The sequence below is a fragment of the Ochotona curzoniae genome, unplaced genomic scaffold (assembly GCF_017591425.1).
Source record: "Ochotona curzoniae isolate NIBS_2020 unplaced genomic scaffold, NIBS_Ocur_1.0 contig_43, whole genome shotgun sequence".
Lineage (NCBI taxonomy): Eukaryota > Metazoa > Chordata > Mammalia > Lagomorpha > Ochotonidae > Ochotona > Ochotona curzoniae.
The window spans coordinates 19043867-19057748 of record NW_024466218.1 but is presented as its reverse complement, the minus strand read 5'-3'; the positions used below and the strand labels follow the sequence as shown (position 1 = coordinate 19057748).

The following is a 13882-nucleotide window of genomic DNA, read 5'->3' as shown; positions in this document are numbered from 1 at the left end:
TTGCACCAAAATAAATTTATGTCTTAATTGTATTTTCCATGAACTTTGGAAGTGACCTACTAATTACTCCCCAACTTGGCCCCAGCTCCTTCTATCAGCTGTACTCTTCAGCACCCCTTCTCCATCACTTGTCAGCCCTCCCCATCTTCCTCCATCATCCCATGCACTTTCCACTTCCTGTTGCATCCTCACTCTCTGAGTCCTCCATGACCTTCTTTGGACTTGGTAATTTCACTCTCCTTTTGCTCTCTGTATCCTGAGTGGATCTTTGCTGTCACTGTTTGAAAGACCCCCAAGTGCCTCTGCTTCCGCACTTTCCCACCTAAACCCTGTGTCACCCTGACCTCACCCATTCATTGCCGCACATCATTGGTAATGAACACTTGCCAATTGTTTCATTACACACATGGATATACTGGAATAGATCTGCTATGATCTCATTGAATGTGTTACTCTTGCTTGTCTCCTAGAGACAGAGGAAGAGGAGAAATAGCAGCAGCTGGGAATTGCTCATCGCTTAGGCAGTGGAAGTGTGTGTGATGGTGAGCACGCCATCTGTCCATGAGTCTGGGAGATAAAGCATGGATCCCAGTTTCATAGAGCAGGGCCATTCATTTTCATCTTTCTATATTTCTAAGGCCTGGCATCTAAGTAGTCACTCTCAAGAAGTGTTTGCCGAAAAAAACAATAATGTATCCACCTAGTCAAGTGCACATTCTCCCTTCCAGATTTTGCGTTGTTATTTCTCCAGGGTTGTGGGATGGCAGTGTGGAGCAGCATAGAGTAAGGACAGCTGTAGGAACGGTCAAGGTTGAACATGGCAGTTGTTGCCTCAGACCTCCAGAATGAAGGAATGCAGATCAGATGTCAGTAGAAGTTCCTGTGCAAATGTTTGCCATTTGTGTTTGTTTTTGCTCTGTACCATTGCACTGTTGACTCGCTTCCCCCATGCCTTAGTGACTCCTTCCCAACATCCCATGTCTACATGTTACCTCCACCTGAGCAATACCCCAGGTGGCCCAGCCTGCAGTAAGCAATCCCTTCCTCAAGCTGCCTCACCCAGAGACATCTGACATGGGAACCCTCCCTCTTTTTTTTTTTTTTCTTTTTTTAAGGTTTATTTACATTGGAAAGTCAGATACACAGAGAGGAGAGACAGAAAGATCTTTTATCACTCCCCAAGTGGCCATAACGGCCAGAACTGAGCCAATCTGAAGCCAGGAGCTTCTTCTGGATCTTCCAGGCAGGTGCAGGCTCCTAAGGCTTTGGGCTGTCCTTGACTGCTTTCCCAGGCCACAGGCAGGGAGCTGGATGGAAGTGAGGCCACCAGGACATGAACCGGTGCCTATGTGGGATCCTGGTGTGTGCAAGGTGAGGACTTTAGCCACCGGGCTACTGAACTAGGCCAGGAGCCCTCTCTTAAAGGTTCCATTTTCTAAGTTATTAGCCTAAGTGGAAATTAAATGAACCGGATAGGCACTGCCCCACCCCCATACAACTCTCCATCCACGCAGTTGACTATGATAATTAGATTAGACTTCACAGAATTTCTCTGGTGCCTATTGAGGATATACACGTGGTAATTAACATTAATAATAAGAGCTATTTTTAGCCAATCCCTCTCTGCTGGTTTCCTGCAGTAATATATGCGGTTTAATCTCAAACTCAGATACCCTGGCACTCAACACTGGGAAGGTTGGGGGGCATTAGGAGGTACCACAGTGTCTGAGGCAGCCTTTGGGTGGGGACAGAGTGTGGGGGGTAATGGGGAAAAGGGCCCTGTAAATGGGCAGGGTGGAGGGGGTTGTTGTAGCCGGGTGGGGCTAGAATCATGTGGGCCATACCAAAACTTCTCCTTCCCCTGTGATTTTCTCACAGCCATCACGTACGTTGTCACCGTCTTCACTGGAGATCTCCGAGGGGCCGGGACCAAATCCAAAATCTACTTGGTCATGTATGGGGCCAGAGGGAACAAGAACAGTGGGAAGATCTTCCTGGAGGGCGGGGTGTTCGACCGTGGCCGCACTGATATCTTCCACATTGAACTGGCCGTCCTCCTCAGCCCCCTCAGCCGGGTGTCCATTGGCCACGGCAATGTGGGTGTCAATAGGGGCTGGTTCTGTGAGAAGGTAAGAATGGCCCTTGACACCAACTTCTCTCCTGGGACAGAGCTTGCCTAGTCCTGTCCTGGGTCTGACATGGTCAAGCCACCTGCTTTATTCCTTCCCACTGGTCAATGAGCATGCAGGCAACCTCGCATGGAATTGTGTCCGTCTTGTGGATCTTGCATTGCCTGTGATCAGGACTGGAGGCGACATGGTCTGCCCTGGCAGGTCTTAACTCAGGATGGTGCATAGGCTGCTCTGATTGCCAACGCAGTGTTTCACTTTGCTTATAAATACAAACGTGTATCCCAAAATACATGTTTGTATTGTGTCCTATGCATCCTTCAAAGACCATCCGCAATAAGGCCATCGGTGGAGAATGGTTTTAAAGAAATGCTTTGATTTTACTAGCCAGCGTGAGGACCAGAGCACATTAAACCCATGTACAACCGTGTCTCCTGCCAGGGATCCACACTATTAGAACACAGGCATGGATCTCTTGTCCATGTGGTGGTTTGTCACAAGCAGTGTCCCCTCGGCAGTATGCCTTAAAGATTCACCCAGATTATAGCAAGAGATATCCTTCATCCATGCCTCTGCTGTAAAATACTCCATCATAAGATTGATATAGTTCATTTGTTTATTTGTCTGTTGATGACTATTTTAGGATTTTTTTTTGTTTGTACTGCTATGAATAATACTGCCAAGAAATTTTAGTCGCTGTATCTTTGTATGCATCTACTCAAGACAGAAGTTTTAGGCTACAGGGTGAAGGATGATTATTCTTTCTAGAGTATTTCATGTCCTTTTCCAGACTAGCTGTGCCATTTTACTCTTACCAGCTGTGTGCACATTTTGTCCCCTGCAACTTGATATTGAATTTTAAATTAATTAAGTTTAGACTTTAATTGTACATTTATTTCTGTGATTTTAGATTAAATAATTTAAATAATTTAAATAAAATTTTATTTTAATTGTTAAGTAATAATTAGCATTAAATAGTTTCACTGCTTGTTTTAATAATAATAAAAACATTAGCTTTTATTTGATAATTATTAAACATAATTTTGTTCCATATTGCCATTCATGTTTCTGTTCATGTTCTTGCCAATCTTTCTGTTGCCTGATATATTATTGGACTTATTTTGAGATCTTTATTTAACCTATTTGCTAATTATCTGTTGAAAATCTCATGGGATGTTTATAATCTTTGAGATTTTATACAAAGTATTCTATTATTAATACTTTCATTTATGGCTAAATGATTTTTGTATTATTTAAAGATACTTATCTTTAAGCATGAAGATATTCTCCTACATCCCCTTCTAAATATTGCAAAACTTTGGTTTTTTTTTCTGTTTATACCTTTTTATTCTACCAGCAGTTGCTTTTTGTGGGGATTAAATTTTATTTTTTCCACGTGACTATCCAAATGTTTCAGCAACATTTATTGGAGAATTGAAAGGCTTTAAAACTTGAGCAAAACTGAAAGTCACCCCAAATTCTTGTTGAAAATAGATTCCTAGGCTCCATGCTGACTTACTGAGTCATATTTCTAGGGGTTCCAGATATTTAGCAAGTACTTAAGGTAATTCTTATTAAAGAATTTGGGGGAGGACTGACTTCCAGAAAGGCATCACTATCATATACTAAGTCTCAAATTGCATATGTTTGTTTCTAAGCTTTAGAGATTGTTCCATTTATTGCCTTAGTTTATTTTAGCACCATTATAACACTATCTTCATTTTTCACCTGCGTCTACCAGGGCAAATCAGTCCGCATGTGCTTCCTCAAGAATGTATTGGTTATTTATGACCATTTACACATTCATAGAAATTCTAGAATTTTCTTTTTTTAAAAAGGTTTGTTTATTTTTATTGGAAAGTCTGAAATACAAAGGAGGAGAGATAGAGAGGAAGATATTCTGTCCCCAAGCGGCCGCAATGACCGGAGCTGAGCTGATCAGAAGGCAGGAGCCCAAGGCTTCTTCTGGGTCTCCCACACGGGTGCAGGGTCCCAAGGCTTTGGGCCGTCCACACTGCTTTTCCAGACCACAGGCAGGAGGCTGGATGGGAAGCAGGGCTGCTGGGACTGGAACCGGTGCCCATATGGGATCCCGACATGTGCAAGGTGAGGAATCCAGCCACTAGGCTACCACACTGGGCCCGAAATCCTAGATTTTTCTTGCCAAATTAAATGAATTGTTTTATTTTTTTGGAATTTATTTATTTATTATAATTTTATGATACAGTTCCATAGGCTCCTGGGAATTCCCTTATCTCCTCCCCAATTCCACCCCCCACCTAGTTCCTCTATATCATTACTAAAGTATAGTTCTTCATACACAGTCATATGTCAGTTATTATGGGCATGAACAATGGCAGAAAGTCTAGCATCCTATTGTCAAGATATAGTAGACAGTCTCATTGGGAATCCATCTTTGTTTGGAAGTGGAGCTGCATACTACATTGTATCCTCACATCTGGATATGTTAGTCTCCATTTCACAGTTACTATACATCCCCTTAAATGAAAATGTGTGTGTGTATGTGAAATTACTGATTAAAAAGATTTTGTCTGAGTTGTGTTGGCTATTAAGTTCTTTAGGTTTTTCATCTGTTTTGACTGGCAGTGCTTTTCTTGGAATTTGTACAACTGCAGGTTTGAAAATACATCGGCACATAACATATATCTCTTTTGTCTTTTAAATGTCTGATACATCTACTGGTTTGGGAAACGAACACAATATTTTAGCTCATTTGGTTCAGATTAACTGTGATTTTCCAATGTGCATAAAGCCGTATGGTGTCAAAGAGGATGCAATAAGCAGGGGAAAAGGTCTGAAATTTGAGTTGGTATGTAGAAGGATGGATGGTGTCTACTGTGAAGCGATGTCTCTTGATTGAAGGCTGAGTGTGGTAGGCAAGGGAAGAAGTGCCATTCATCTTGGGTGTCTAACCCAGATATCCCTTCTCATGGGACAGGCTTGCCCAGTCTGGTGAGCAGGTGCCGTGGTGGGGAGGGAAACACCAATTCAGGAGATGCTTGTGGTCTGCTCTCCCAGGTGGTCGTTCTATGCCCCTTCACTGGTATCCAGCAGACCTTCCCTTGTAGCAACTGGCTGGACGAGAAGAAAGCAGATGGGCTGATTGAGAGGCAGCTCTACGAGATGGTCTCACTCAGGAAAAAGCGGCTTAAAAGTAAGTGTAAGGGGCCACAAAACCAGGATCCCTCAGGCCAGCCAAGGCCGGGATGTCACGCTAATGGGCAAGAGCTTTGGAGGGGCTCCACTTGTGCTCCTGGCTCTCCTTGGGAAAAGAAGGGGAGAGCCCCCAAACAGCACAATTCTCTAATAGGCTGAAACGAGCTACACATCTGGTACCCAGGCTCACTCCAGTGTCCCCAAATAGAAGAAGTTGCTGAGAACTGCTGTTGTGGCACAATGGATTCGGCTGCTACTCATGCCTCTGGCATTCCATATCTGAGCATTGATTCAAATCCAGGCCGCCTGTAAATGTGCCTTGGAAGGCAACAGAAGACATCCTAAGTGTTTGGGCACCTGCCACCAGGTGGGAGATTCAGATGGAATTTCTGGCTCCTTGGCTTTGGCCTGTCTTGGCCCTGTCCAGACTGCAACCTCATGGATTTAACTAGTGAATGGGAGATATCTCTGGCACTCTTTCAAATAAATACATCTTAAAAAAAAAAGAAAAACAGAATACAGAGTTGCTGTAATAATCTAGGGATTAAAGCAAGTGTTCTATATAATGCACTCAATGTGTTGGAACTGGAGTGAAAGAAGTCCATTTGTCCCCCACTTGAAATATACTAGTAGGCTTCAGCCATTGTTTGATGTGGCAAGGAACCATTGACTTTAAAGATTTGCAGTCTGTTAGAATGAGTTTCTGTTGGGGGTCACACCTGTGTACAAGTCCTCCAGTCCTGATCACCTGTGAATTTCTCTGCCTCTGCACTGGGAGCATATGCATCTCTCTACTTGCTGCAGTTTGTGTGTTCCTTGGCCTGCTTTACAGAATTCCCTTGGTCCTTGTGGGTCTGGACGACTGACCTGAAGAAAGCTGGAACCAACTCCCCCATCTTCATCCAGATGTATGGGCAGAAGGGACGGACAGACGAGATCCTCCTGAATCCCAACAACAAGTGGTTCAAACCAGGCATCATTGAGAAGTTTCGGGTAGGAGAGAAGCATGACAGTGTGGGAAGAAGATAAGTGGGGGAGGTGAAACAGGTATTTGCATGGGGATGCTGGTTTTTGAAGTCAGGGTTTGGACCAAGTTTGAAGACAAAAAAAAAAAAAAAATACAGTGGTATCTTGAGGTCCCTGCAAATGGTGACAGAAGTGTTCATTAGTGCAGTGCATTGACTGGGCATGGTTTTGATCTGGTCTGCATGTTACAGGCCAGGACTCAGCCTGAGGGAGAAGGCAGTATGGGCTGGCTTTGGGCTGCAATGGGAATTACTAGAGAATGGAGACATGAACCCAGTTAGAATCAGACTTCCCCAGCTGGGTTACATTAGAGAGGAAGGACAAAATTTAAAGGAAAGAGTGCATTTTAGAATCTGTAGGCAGAAATTAAGCTTTCAAACTCCCCAGGATGTGTATTGTATGTGTGTGCTTAACAGAAGTGCTGTGATGTTGACCTTTAGGTTGGAATAATTTGTCATTTGCTGCCCTCCTCTCAGAGCTGCCAGGCAGAGGCTCTGCTATAATCCCTCTGTTCCTTGCTCTTCATGTTTTTGTCTTCCCTGCCAAACAGGGGAACCCCTAGAGTGAAGGGCTTGACTTCCGCATTGATCCTTCTGTCTGCTTCTGTGCCCAGCAGAGTCTTGTGGCTGTGGGCCTGTGCTCATTTGCAAGGCTGCCCTGTGGATTTTGTTCCTGGAAGTTTACTGCTTGGAGGATGTTTCAGACAGCCTCTCATTGTGGGCTGGTTATTTTTGTTCAGTTGCCCCAGCCTAGACTGAAGCCGAGCTCTGCCTGTCTGCCTCACCCTTCTGGACTGCTGGCTGCATGGGTGTGGTGGGATAAAATATGGGAGAGTGGCTCAAAGTAGACACATCTTCCAAAGAAACAGACCGAAGTATTACCCTCCTGGCATTCAGTTGTGACAATGGACACATTACCTCGTCTCGTCTTTTTTCAAACCTTGTTGTTTCTCATCCTAGATTGAGCTTCCAGATCTTGGCAGATTTTATAAGATTCGGGCATGGCATGACAGACGGAATCCTGGTTCTGGATGGCACCTGGAGAGGGTGAGATGACCATCTTGGAGTCTGGAAGAGAAACCGAAATGGCTCCCTTCTAGAAACCCCATCTTATCAATCTTCTGCTCTACTAATTGGGAGTTGGTGTGGGAGAGGTTTGTGGTGAGACCTGGCTATGGAATCAGGCCCTAGGGACTTACTGATGGAGAGAGTAGCCTGAGAAAGGGCTCAAGTGCTTGGGAGCTTGCATTCTGTCCTCGTCACTTGACTGTTAAGTGTCGTCGCCAGGGAACCAGGGGCAGATCTGATCCTCTGCCTTCCACAAGGCTGAGTCCAGGTGGTCGTCTGAAGCTCCCCTGGGATGGGATTGGATGACATAAGGGGTCTCCATGGCACGGATGCCTAGCTACCCATCTGCTCACCCCTGGACTTCATTGTAGATGACCCTGATGAACACCCTGAACAAGCACAAGTATAACTTCAACTGCAACCGCTGGCTGGATGCCAACGAGGATGACAATGAAATTGTGAGGGAAATGACTGCCGAAGGTCCCACCGTGCGAAGAATAATGGGTAGTAAGTACTGATCAACTCTCCCTCCTAGGAGGCAGTGAGGTTCCCACTTGGTGTGTCAGTAGGAGTCTAACTCTCGAGCTGATTGTCTCACCTGCTTGGCATCATTAGGCTCCACCTGAACACCAGGGAGGACTTAGAAGCTGCCAACATCTACACTGGCTTGAAGGACCCATTGCTATGGCACGAGACAAGGGATCCCACTAGGAGGAGTATGGTAGGAAGGGAGGAGCAATGTATGGGTATTCAAGTGGGCCGTGAAGGTATGAAAGGAATCTGCACTGACCAGTGGTTTCCCAGAGGCTCCCCAAAACCAGAGGGAACATTTTTGTGTTTCCTTTAAGGGATTCACAGAATGCTCTCCCAAAGGAAGCCTGGGTCTGGGTTCTTGTAGCCTCACTTAGCTTATCTCATGACTCTCCTTTCTCAACTTGAGGCCTGCAGGAATGAAACTGAGCTTTGAAACTGAGCATCTCAACTGTGAGGCTAAATGCCACACTCACTGGCCTGCCTTTAGACACTCAGTAGTAACTGTTTTGGGAATGAGGTGATAATCTCGCTGTACGTATGATAAGAGCGTATGATTCCTCCTTCCTAGTTCAGAGTGTAGGTTACAAGTAGTCCACCAAGGCATCAACACACCTGATCTGTCCACTTTGTATGTGAGGATAGAGACCTGGAGAGAGGGCTTTGCAATGTCACCACTTTCTGAACCCTTCTGACCAAGTCCCATGATGTTCACTCCTCAGTCTCTACTGCTGAAGTTGCCTGGAGCTGCCATTCTTGAACTGTTTTGCTTCCTGAGTTTTGCAGCTGATGGCTCTGATGGCTCTGGATGGGTTTGCTAGATTAGGGGTTCTCAAACCAAAGTGTGTCCTATTATGGGGGACATCTGTGAAAATGCAGACAGCCGGGTGCAACCAGCCGAGGTTCTGACCCAGTCAGCAAGAATCTGTTCAAAGAATCCCCAGGTCATGCATATGCTGGCTTTGGAATCCTGCACTTTGAGACCATTGTACTAAAGTATTCCTCATTCTTCTAGTTTTTCTTGATGAATCCAGAAGTTGGTCCTGTTGTCTCTACTTGTCTCCTTCCCCTTGCCTTGTTGATGAAATCTTTTAGTGCTAAACTAGATCTTTAGAAAGAAGCAGGTGCATTGTCCTGTTCGTAAGGTTTCCCACAGAGAAATCTGCCGTTTTGCTGGAGAGTGCCTAGAATGTTTTTACTTGCACTCCTTCTTGTGTTGACACAATCATGCATAACTTTCCCCCAAAACTCTGCTTTCCTTCGTCATAAACTGCGGGGCCAGGTGGGACGTCTGTTCTCCTGACTTCTGCACTTATCTGCCCCACCGTTGGTCCCATGCTGAGAGACAGACTGTCCCACAGTGCTGCCTACTACCCCAGCTCAGTCTGGCCAATTCCCTTCTTTCAATGAAGATGACACAGTTGTTGCTTGGGCCCCAGCTCTGCCACAGTCCTAGGGCAGTGTGTTCATTTAATAGGGCTGTCATTAAATCCACAGATGAGTTGGTTTCAACAGCAGCACTTCCTCATTGCTCTGGAAGACCTTGGTGGGGCTAGCTTCTTTGGAGGTCTCTCCCCTTGGCTTGTGGTGGTCGCCTTCTCACTGTGTCCTCCCTCATTTTTGTCTTCCCTTTGTGCCTGTGCATGTTTGTGCCCTAATCCCATTGTAAAATGTCACTGGTCATGATGATTGAGGGCCCCTCTCCAGGATCCTGTACTGCTTTAATTACCCCCTTTAAAGTCATCATCACCAGATACAGTCTCAAACTGAGTTCCTGGGATTTAGGGCTTCACCATTTTGAATAGACAATATCTCTCAGGGCACAGGCAAGGGTCCTTCTATGTCCAAGTTGCCAGGAGTATTTATTAAAAGGCTGACTCCTGAGTTCTGTGTTGTGCTGAGGCTCTCTAAAGCCTGCCCAGTCATGTTTATTTTATCAAGCATCTTTTCTGCAAACTAAAACCTAGGGGGCCTTTGATCTTTCAGTGTCCCTGTGGAGTGCCTTACCCACACCCTGGCACTCAGGCCCCTTTTTGACCTCCACCCACTCCCACTGAAGCCCATCACCCCTGTACATCTCATTGATCTCCCATGAAGATGGCCCTTCTTGGAGCTGCAGCCCCGCTATCCCTGCTCTGACTTAACCCTCCTCCCAACTTCCATGTACTTCACTCCACTCTTGAAATCCTCCCAGTTCTTTTCCCTCGTCGTTCTGCTGGTCTGTTGGGGGCTGCCACATTCATGGTTGGTAGAAGGATGGATTTGAGGAGCAAACCATCAGAGAAAGAAAGGCCTTTAAATTAGGCAGGGGTTGGATCAGAGAAGAGAAAATTTGAGAAACATTCTGCAGGTGGGACATGAGGATTGAGGGCTTTGGAAATAAAGCCCATGGAGTTTGATGGAACTTGGTGGATAAAGTGGCATCTGAGCCACACCTTCTATGGGCAGAGATGTGACAACAAGGTGAGCCCACGGAAGGAAATGGGGAAGGAAGAACATTTCACAGGTTACATGTATAAGCAGAGTGCATGGGGCTATCAGGGTTTTCGTAACTATTACTTGTTTTTGCTCTTCTTTTGTTTTGTTTGTTTTGTTTAGGAGATCCTTTATTCTAAATGGTAAGAATGGGAGCGGGGTGGAAGGGAAAGAAAACTAGAAGGGAAAGCGTCTCCTGCCGTAATGGCAGGATGGAGGGGGCTGCCGAGGCAAGGGAAGGGGGCAAGATGGAGGATGGGTGAGAGCCAGATAAAAAGAGAAGGGAAGGGAGCATTTTTGGTCTTCTGTGATATTCTTATGGAATTATTTAAATAATTCTCGTGACTAGCATGGATTGAAAGGCTGGCTCTCCTGGCTCTCAAGGACATCTGATGACCTCTGGGGGACTAATTGGCCTTTGAAACCTGTACCAACTTGAATTTCTCCAGTGCCTGGAACCTACCTATTTCCTCCCTCACTTGTAGAAGCAGTCAGATTTCCTTATCTGCTCTGGATGTTTCTCTGCAGCAGTAATTAGAGCTGGTGGCAGTGTACCCTTTCCCCATTTGGTACCAGTGTATAATAAAAGGCATACAAGGCTTCCTGGAAATCCCTGAAGTGGAGAGCTTAGAGTTTTGTGAAACGAGTAAATGCCAATTTAAAATCAGCTCTCAGAATTTGAAGCTGCATGTCCCTGGTTTACTTGCAAAACAAGGGCTACTCAAATCAGCAGTTCATGCCTGAGAGTCGAGAGACTCTGGGAGCAAGTGTACTATTAGGTTGGGAAACACAGCCAAGCATGTACCAGCACACCATGGATTTTTACCTTGCCTTTCCCTCTGGAGCTCCATGAGACAGTAAAATAAATTAGATTAGCATTCTCCACTGAATGGCTAGCAGAATTGATTGCACTTTACTAATGAGTAGACAAGAGGTAGCTGGACTCCAGTGTTGAAATCAGACTGAGCTGTGATTTTGAAATTAAATACAAGAGGCTCAGGTACTTATCCATTTATTGTAGCTCTTTCAATGCTGATGTCTGACAGTGGCTGTGGGTATGTCTTGTCTATTGCCTACAGATTTGGCACACATCTATCTGGATTTGAGAAAAATCCAACCTCACAGTTGTCAGAGCTCCAGGGCAAAGTGGCCTGGGGGTTCCAGGCAAAGGGATTTCTAAATCCTCCTACCCCCATCACTCTGCTTCTGGGAACTGCCCAACACTTAACAGCAAGAAAGCAGAACTGACGTTCCCCCAAATAGGAGCAATGCAACTTTGGCATCGAGGTCTTTGTGCCTCTTGGTTCTACTTTGCAGTTTTCACCATGCTCCATTCTGCTCAGTCCTCTTGCCCTTAAGTCATAGTATTATGGAAGGTGTAACACAAAGAATGAATGCCATTTATGCAAAAACTGAAGACAGCATTTAGTGCTTGAATTTTAAAAGCATTTTCAGGATTTTTTTTGGCTATTTTTGGTCCTTTGTAATGTATATGAATTTTAGCATCAGATTGTTAATTTCTACTAAGAATTCAACTGAGATTTCAATTGAGATTGACATGATTCTGTAGATTTGTTTGAGGGGTATTTCCGATATGATAATGCTATGCCTTCCATGGCCTTTGGAATTTTTTCATTCATTTAAATCTTCCTTTTTTTCAATAATGTTTGGTAGGTTTCACATGTTTTTTTTTACTTGCTTTGTTAGATATAATCCTAAATATTTTATTCTTAGTGATGCCATTGTGAATAGAAATAGTTCTTTAATTTTATTTTCAGGCTATTCATTGCAACAGGATAGAAATGTATTCAGACATATTGATTTTGTGCTCTATAACTTTGCTCAAGTTATTTCTTTTTCTAATAGTTTTTTAGTTGATTCATTATGATTTTGTAAGTACACGACCATGTCAACTCTGAGTAGACAATTGTAATTGTTCCTTTCTGACTTAACTCTCTTTGTATCTTAATTTACTTAGCTAAAACATCCAATACAATGCTGAATAGATGAGGTGAAAGGCACTGTCCTTTTTAAAAATTAATTAATTTATTTTATGATATAGTTCCAAAGGCTCTGGTATTTCCCATTGCTCCATCTTCCACTGATTTCCTATATTTTATTACAATAATATAGTCCTTCAGAAAGCAGTCATAAGTCCATAATTTTGTTATTTAAGTGTATCTTGACACTGTAGGTATGGAGATGGCAGAGTCCAGCATTCTATTATCAAGATATATTTAACAGTTTTATTGGGAGTTCATCTTTGATTTGGAAGTGGAGATGAATACTGCATTGTATGTTCACATGTTGATATGTTAGACTCTATTACACAGTTTTTCTAGATACCTATATGCACACGCATGTTTACTCATATACCTCTTGATATTCTGCATAAAGGTTGTCTTATATCAGACAAAATATGATATTTGTCCTTTTGTATTTAACCTATTTAACTGAGCATAATGGTCTCTAGTTGGACCATTTGGTTGCAAATGGTAGAATTTCATCTTTTTAATGGCTGAGTAGTATTCCATGGAGTAGATGTACCACAGTTTCTTTGTCTACTCCTCTTGTGACAGCTACCTGGGTTGTTTCCATGTAATTGCTATTGTAGATTGTGCTGCTGAAAATATAGGATTACAGATCCCGTTCTCTTTGCAGATTTCATTTCCTTTGCATATATTCCCGGAAGTGGAATATCTAAGTCTTTTCACAGATCAATTAGCAGGAAAAAAAAAAGAAATAACCAAAATCAGGGAGGAAACAAACTAAATATAAACCAAAAGAACAACACATAAGATCTGTGATTCAAACAGTTGGTTCTTCTAGAAAATAAACAAAATAGATTTCCCAGTAACCCAACTAAACAAAAAAAGGAGGAAGAAGATGCAAATAAACAGTATCAGGGATGAAAAAAGAAATGTAACAATGGACTTCTTAAAAGGAATAATCAAGAACTATTGCAAATACTTATATGCCAACAAATCAGAAGAGCCGGAAGAAACTGATAGTTTTGGACACATACAATCTTCCACAGCGGCTGTGTGTTCTGCTTTTCTGAGTACTGCAGAGCTCTCAAGAGAAGGGGAAGACTCAGTTTGGCTCAAGAAGAAAAGATATCTTGCTTGAGAAGGCAGGATATGTATGAACTGGAGAACGACTGAAGGCAAAAGAGTATATTGGGTTAGGTGGGAAATGTTTGTATTGGACCAGCAATTTCCAAACCCAGGCCAACTCCATCAGTGACAGTTTGCACACAATTCAGTTTTTAAGGATTCCATCTCTGGAAATTAGTTGAGAAATCTAAAGGGATGCTCAGAAATCTGAATTTTTAAAAATTTTACTTATTTATTTAGCTGCTCATTTGTTTGGAAGAGTTACAGAGACTGAGTTCATTGGTTGATTCACTCCCCAGACAGGAGTGCAGGCTGCAGCTTAATCTACCATGTCTCAATGCCAGCCTAGGTCTCTGAATTC

The 13882-nt window shown here is 43.6% G+C and overlaps 1 protein-coding gene across 3 annotated transcripts in view; it reads left to right on the top strand.

Annotated features, from left to right (window-relative positions):
* Nucleotides 1–13882, top strand: part of LOXHD1 (lipoxygenase homology PLAT domains 1) — a 147119-nt gene that overhangs the window by 49122 nt on the left and 84115 nt on the right. For all 3 annotated transcript variants that reach the window (XM_040984720.1, XM_040984719.1, XM_040984721.1), the window contains exons 8-12: nucleotides 1879–2129; nucleotides 5169–5304; nucleotides 6139–6299; nucleotides 7292–7378; nucleotides 7771–7906. In XM_040984720.1, coding sequence (XP_040840654.1) covers nucleotides 1879–2129; nucleotides 5169–5304; nucleotides 6139–6299; nucleotides 7292–7378; nucleotides 7771–7906 — 771 coding nt within the window. The remainder of the gene's footprint in view (nucleotides 1–1878; nucleotides 2130–5168; nucleotides 5305–6138; nucleotides 6300–7291; nucleotides 7379–7770; nucleotides 7907–13882) is intronic.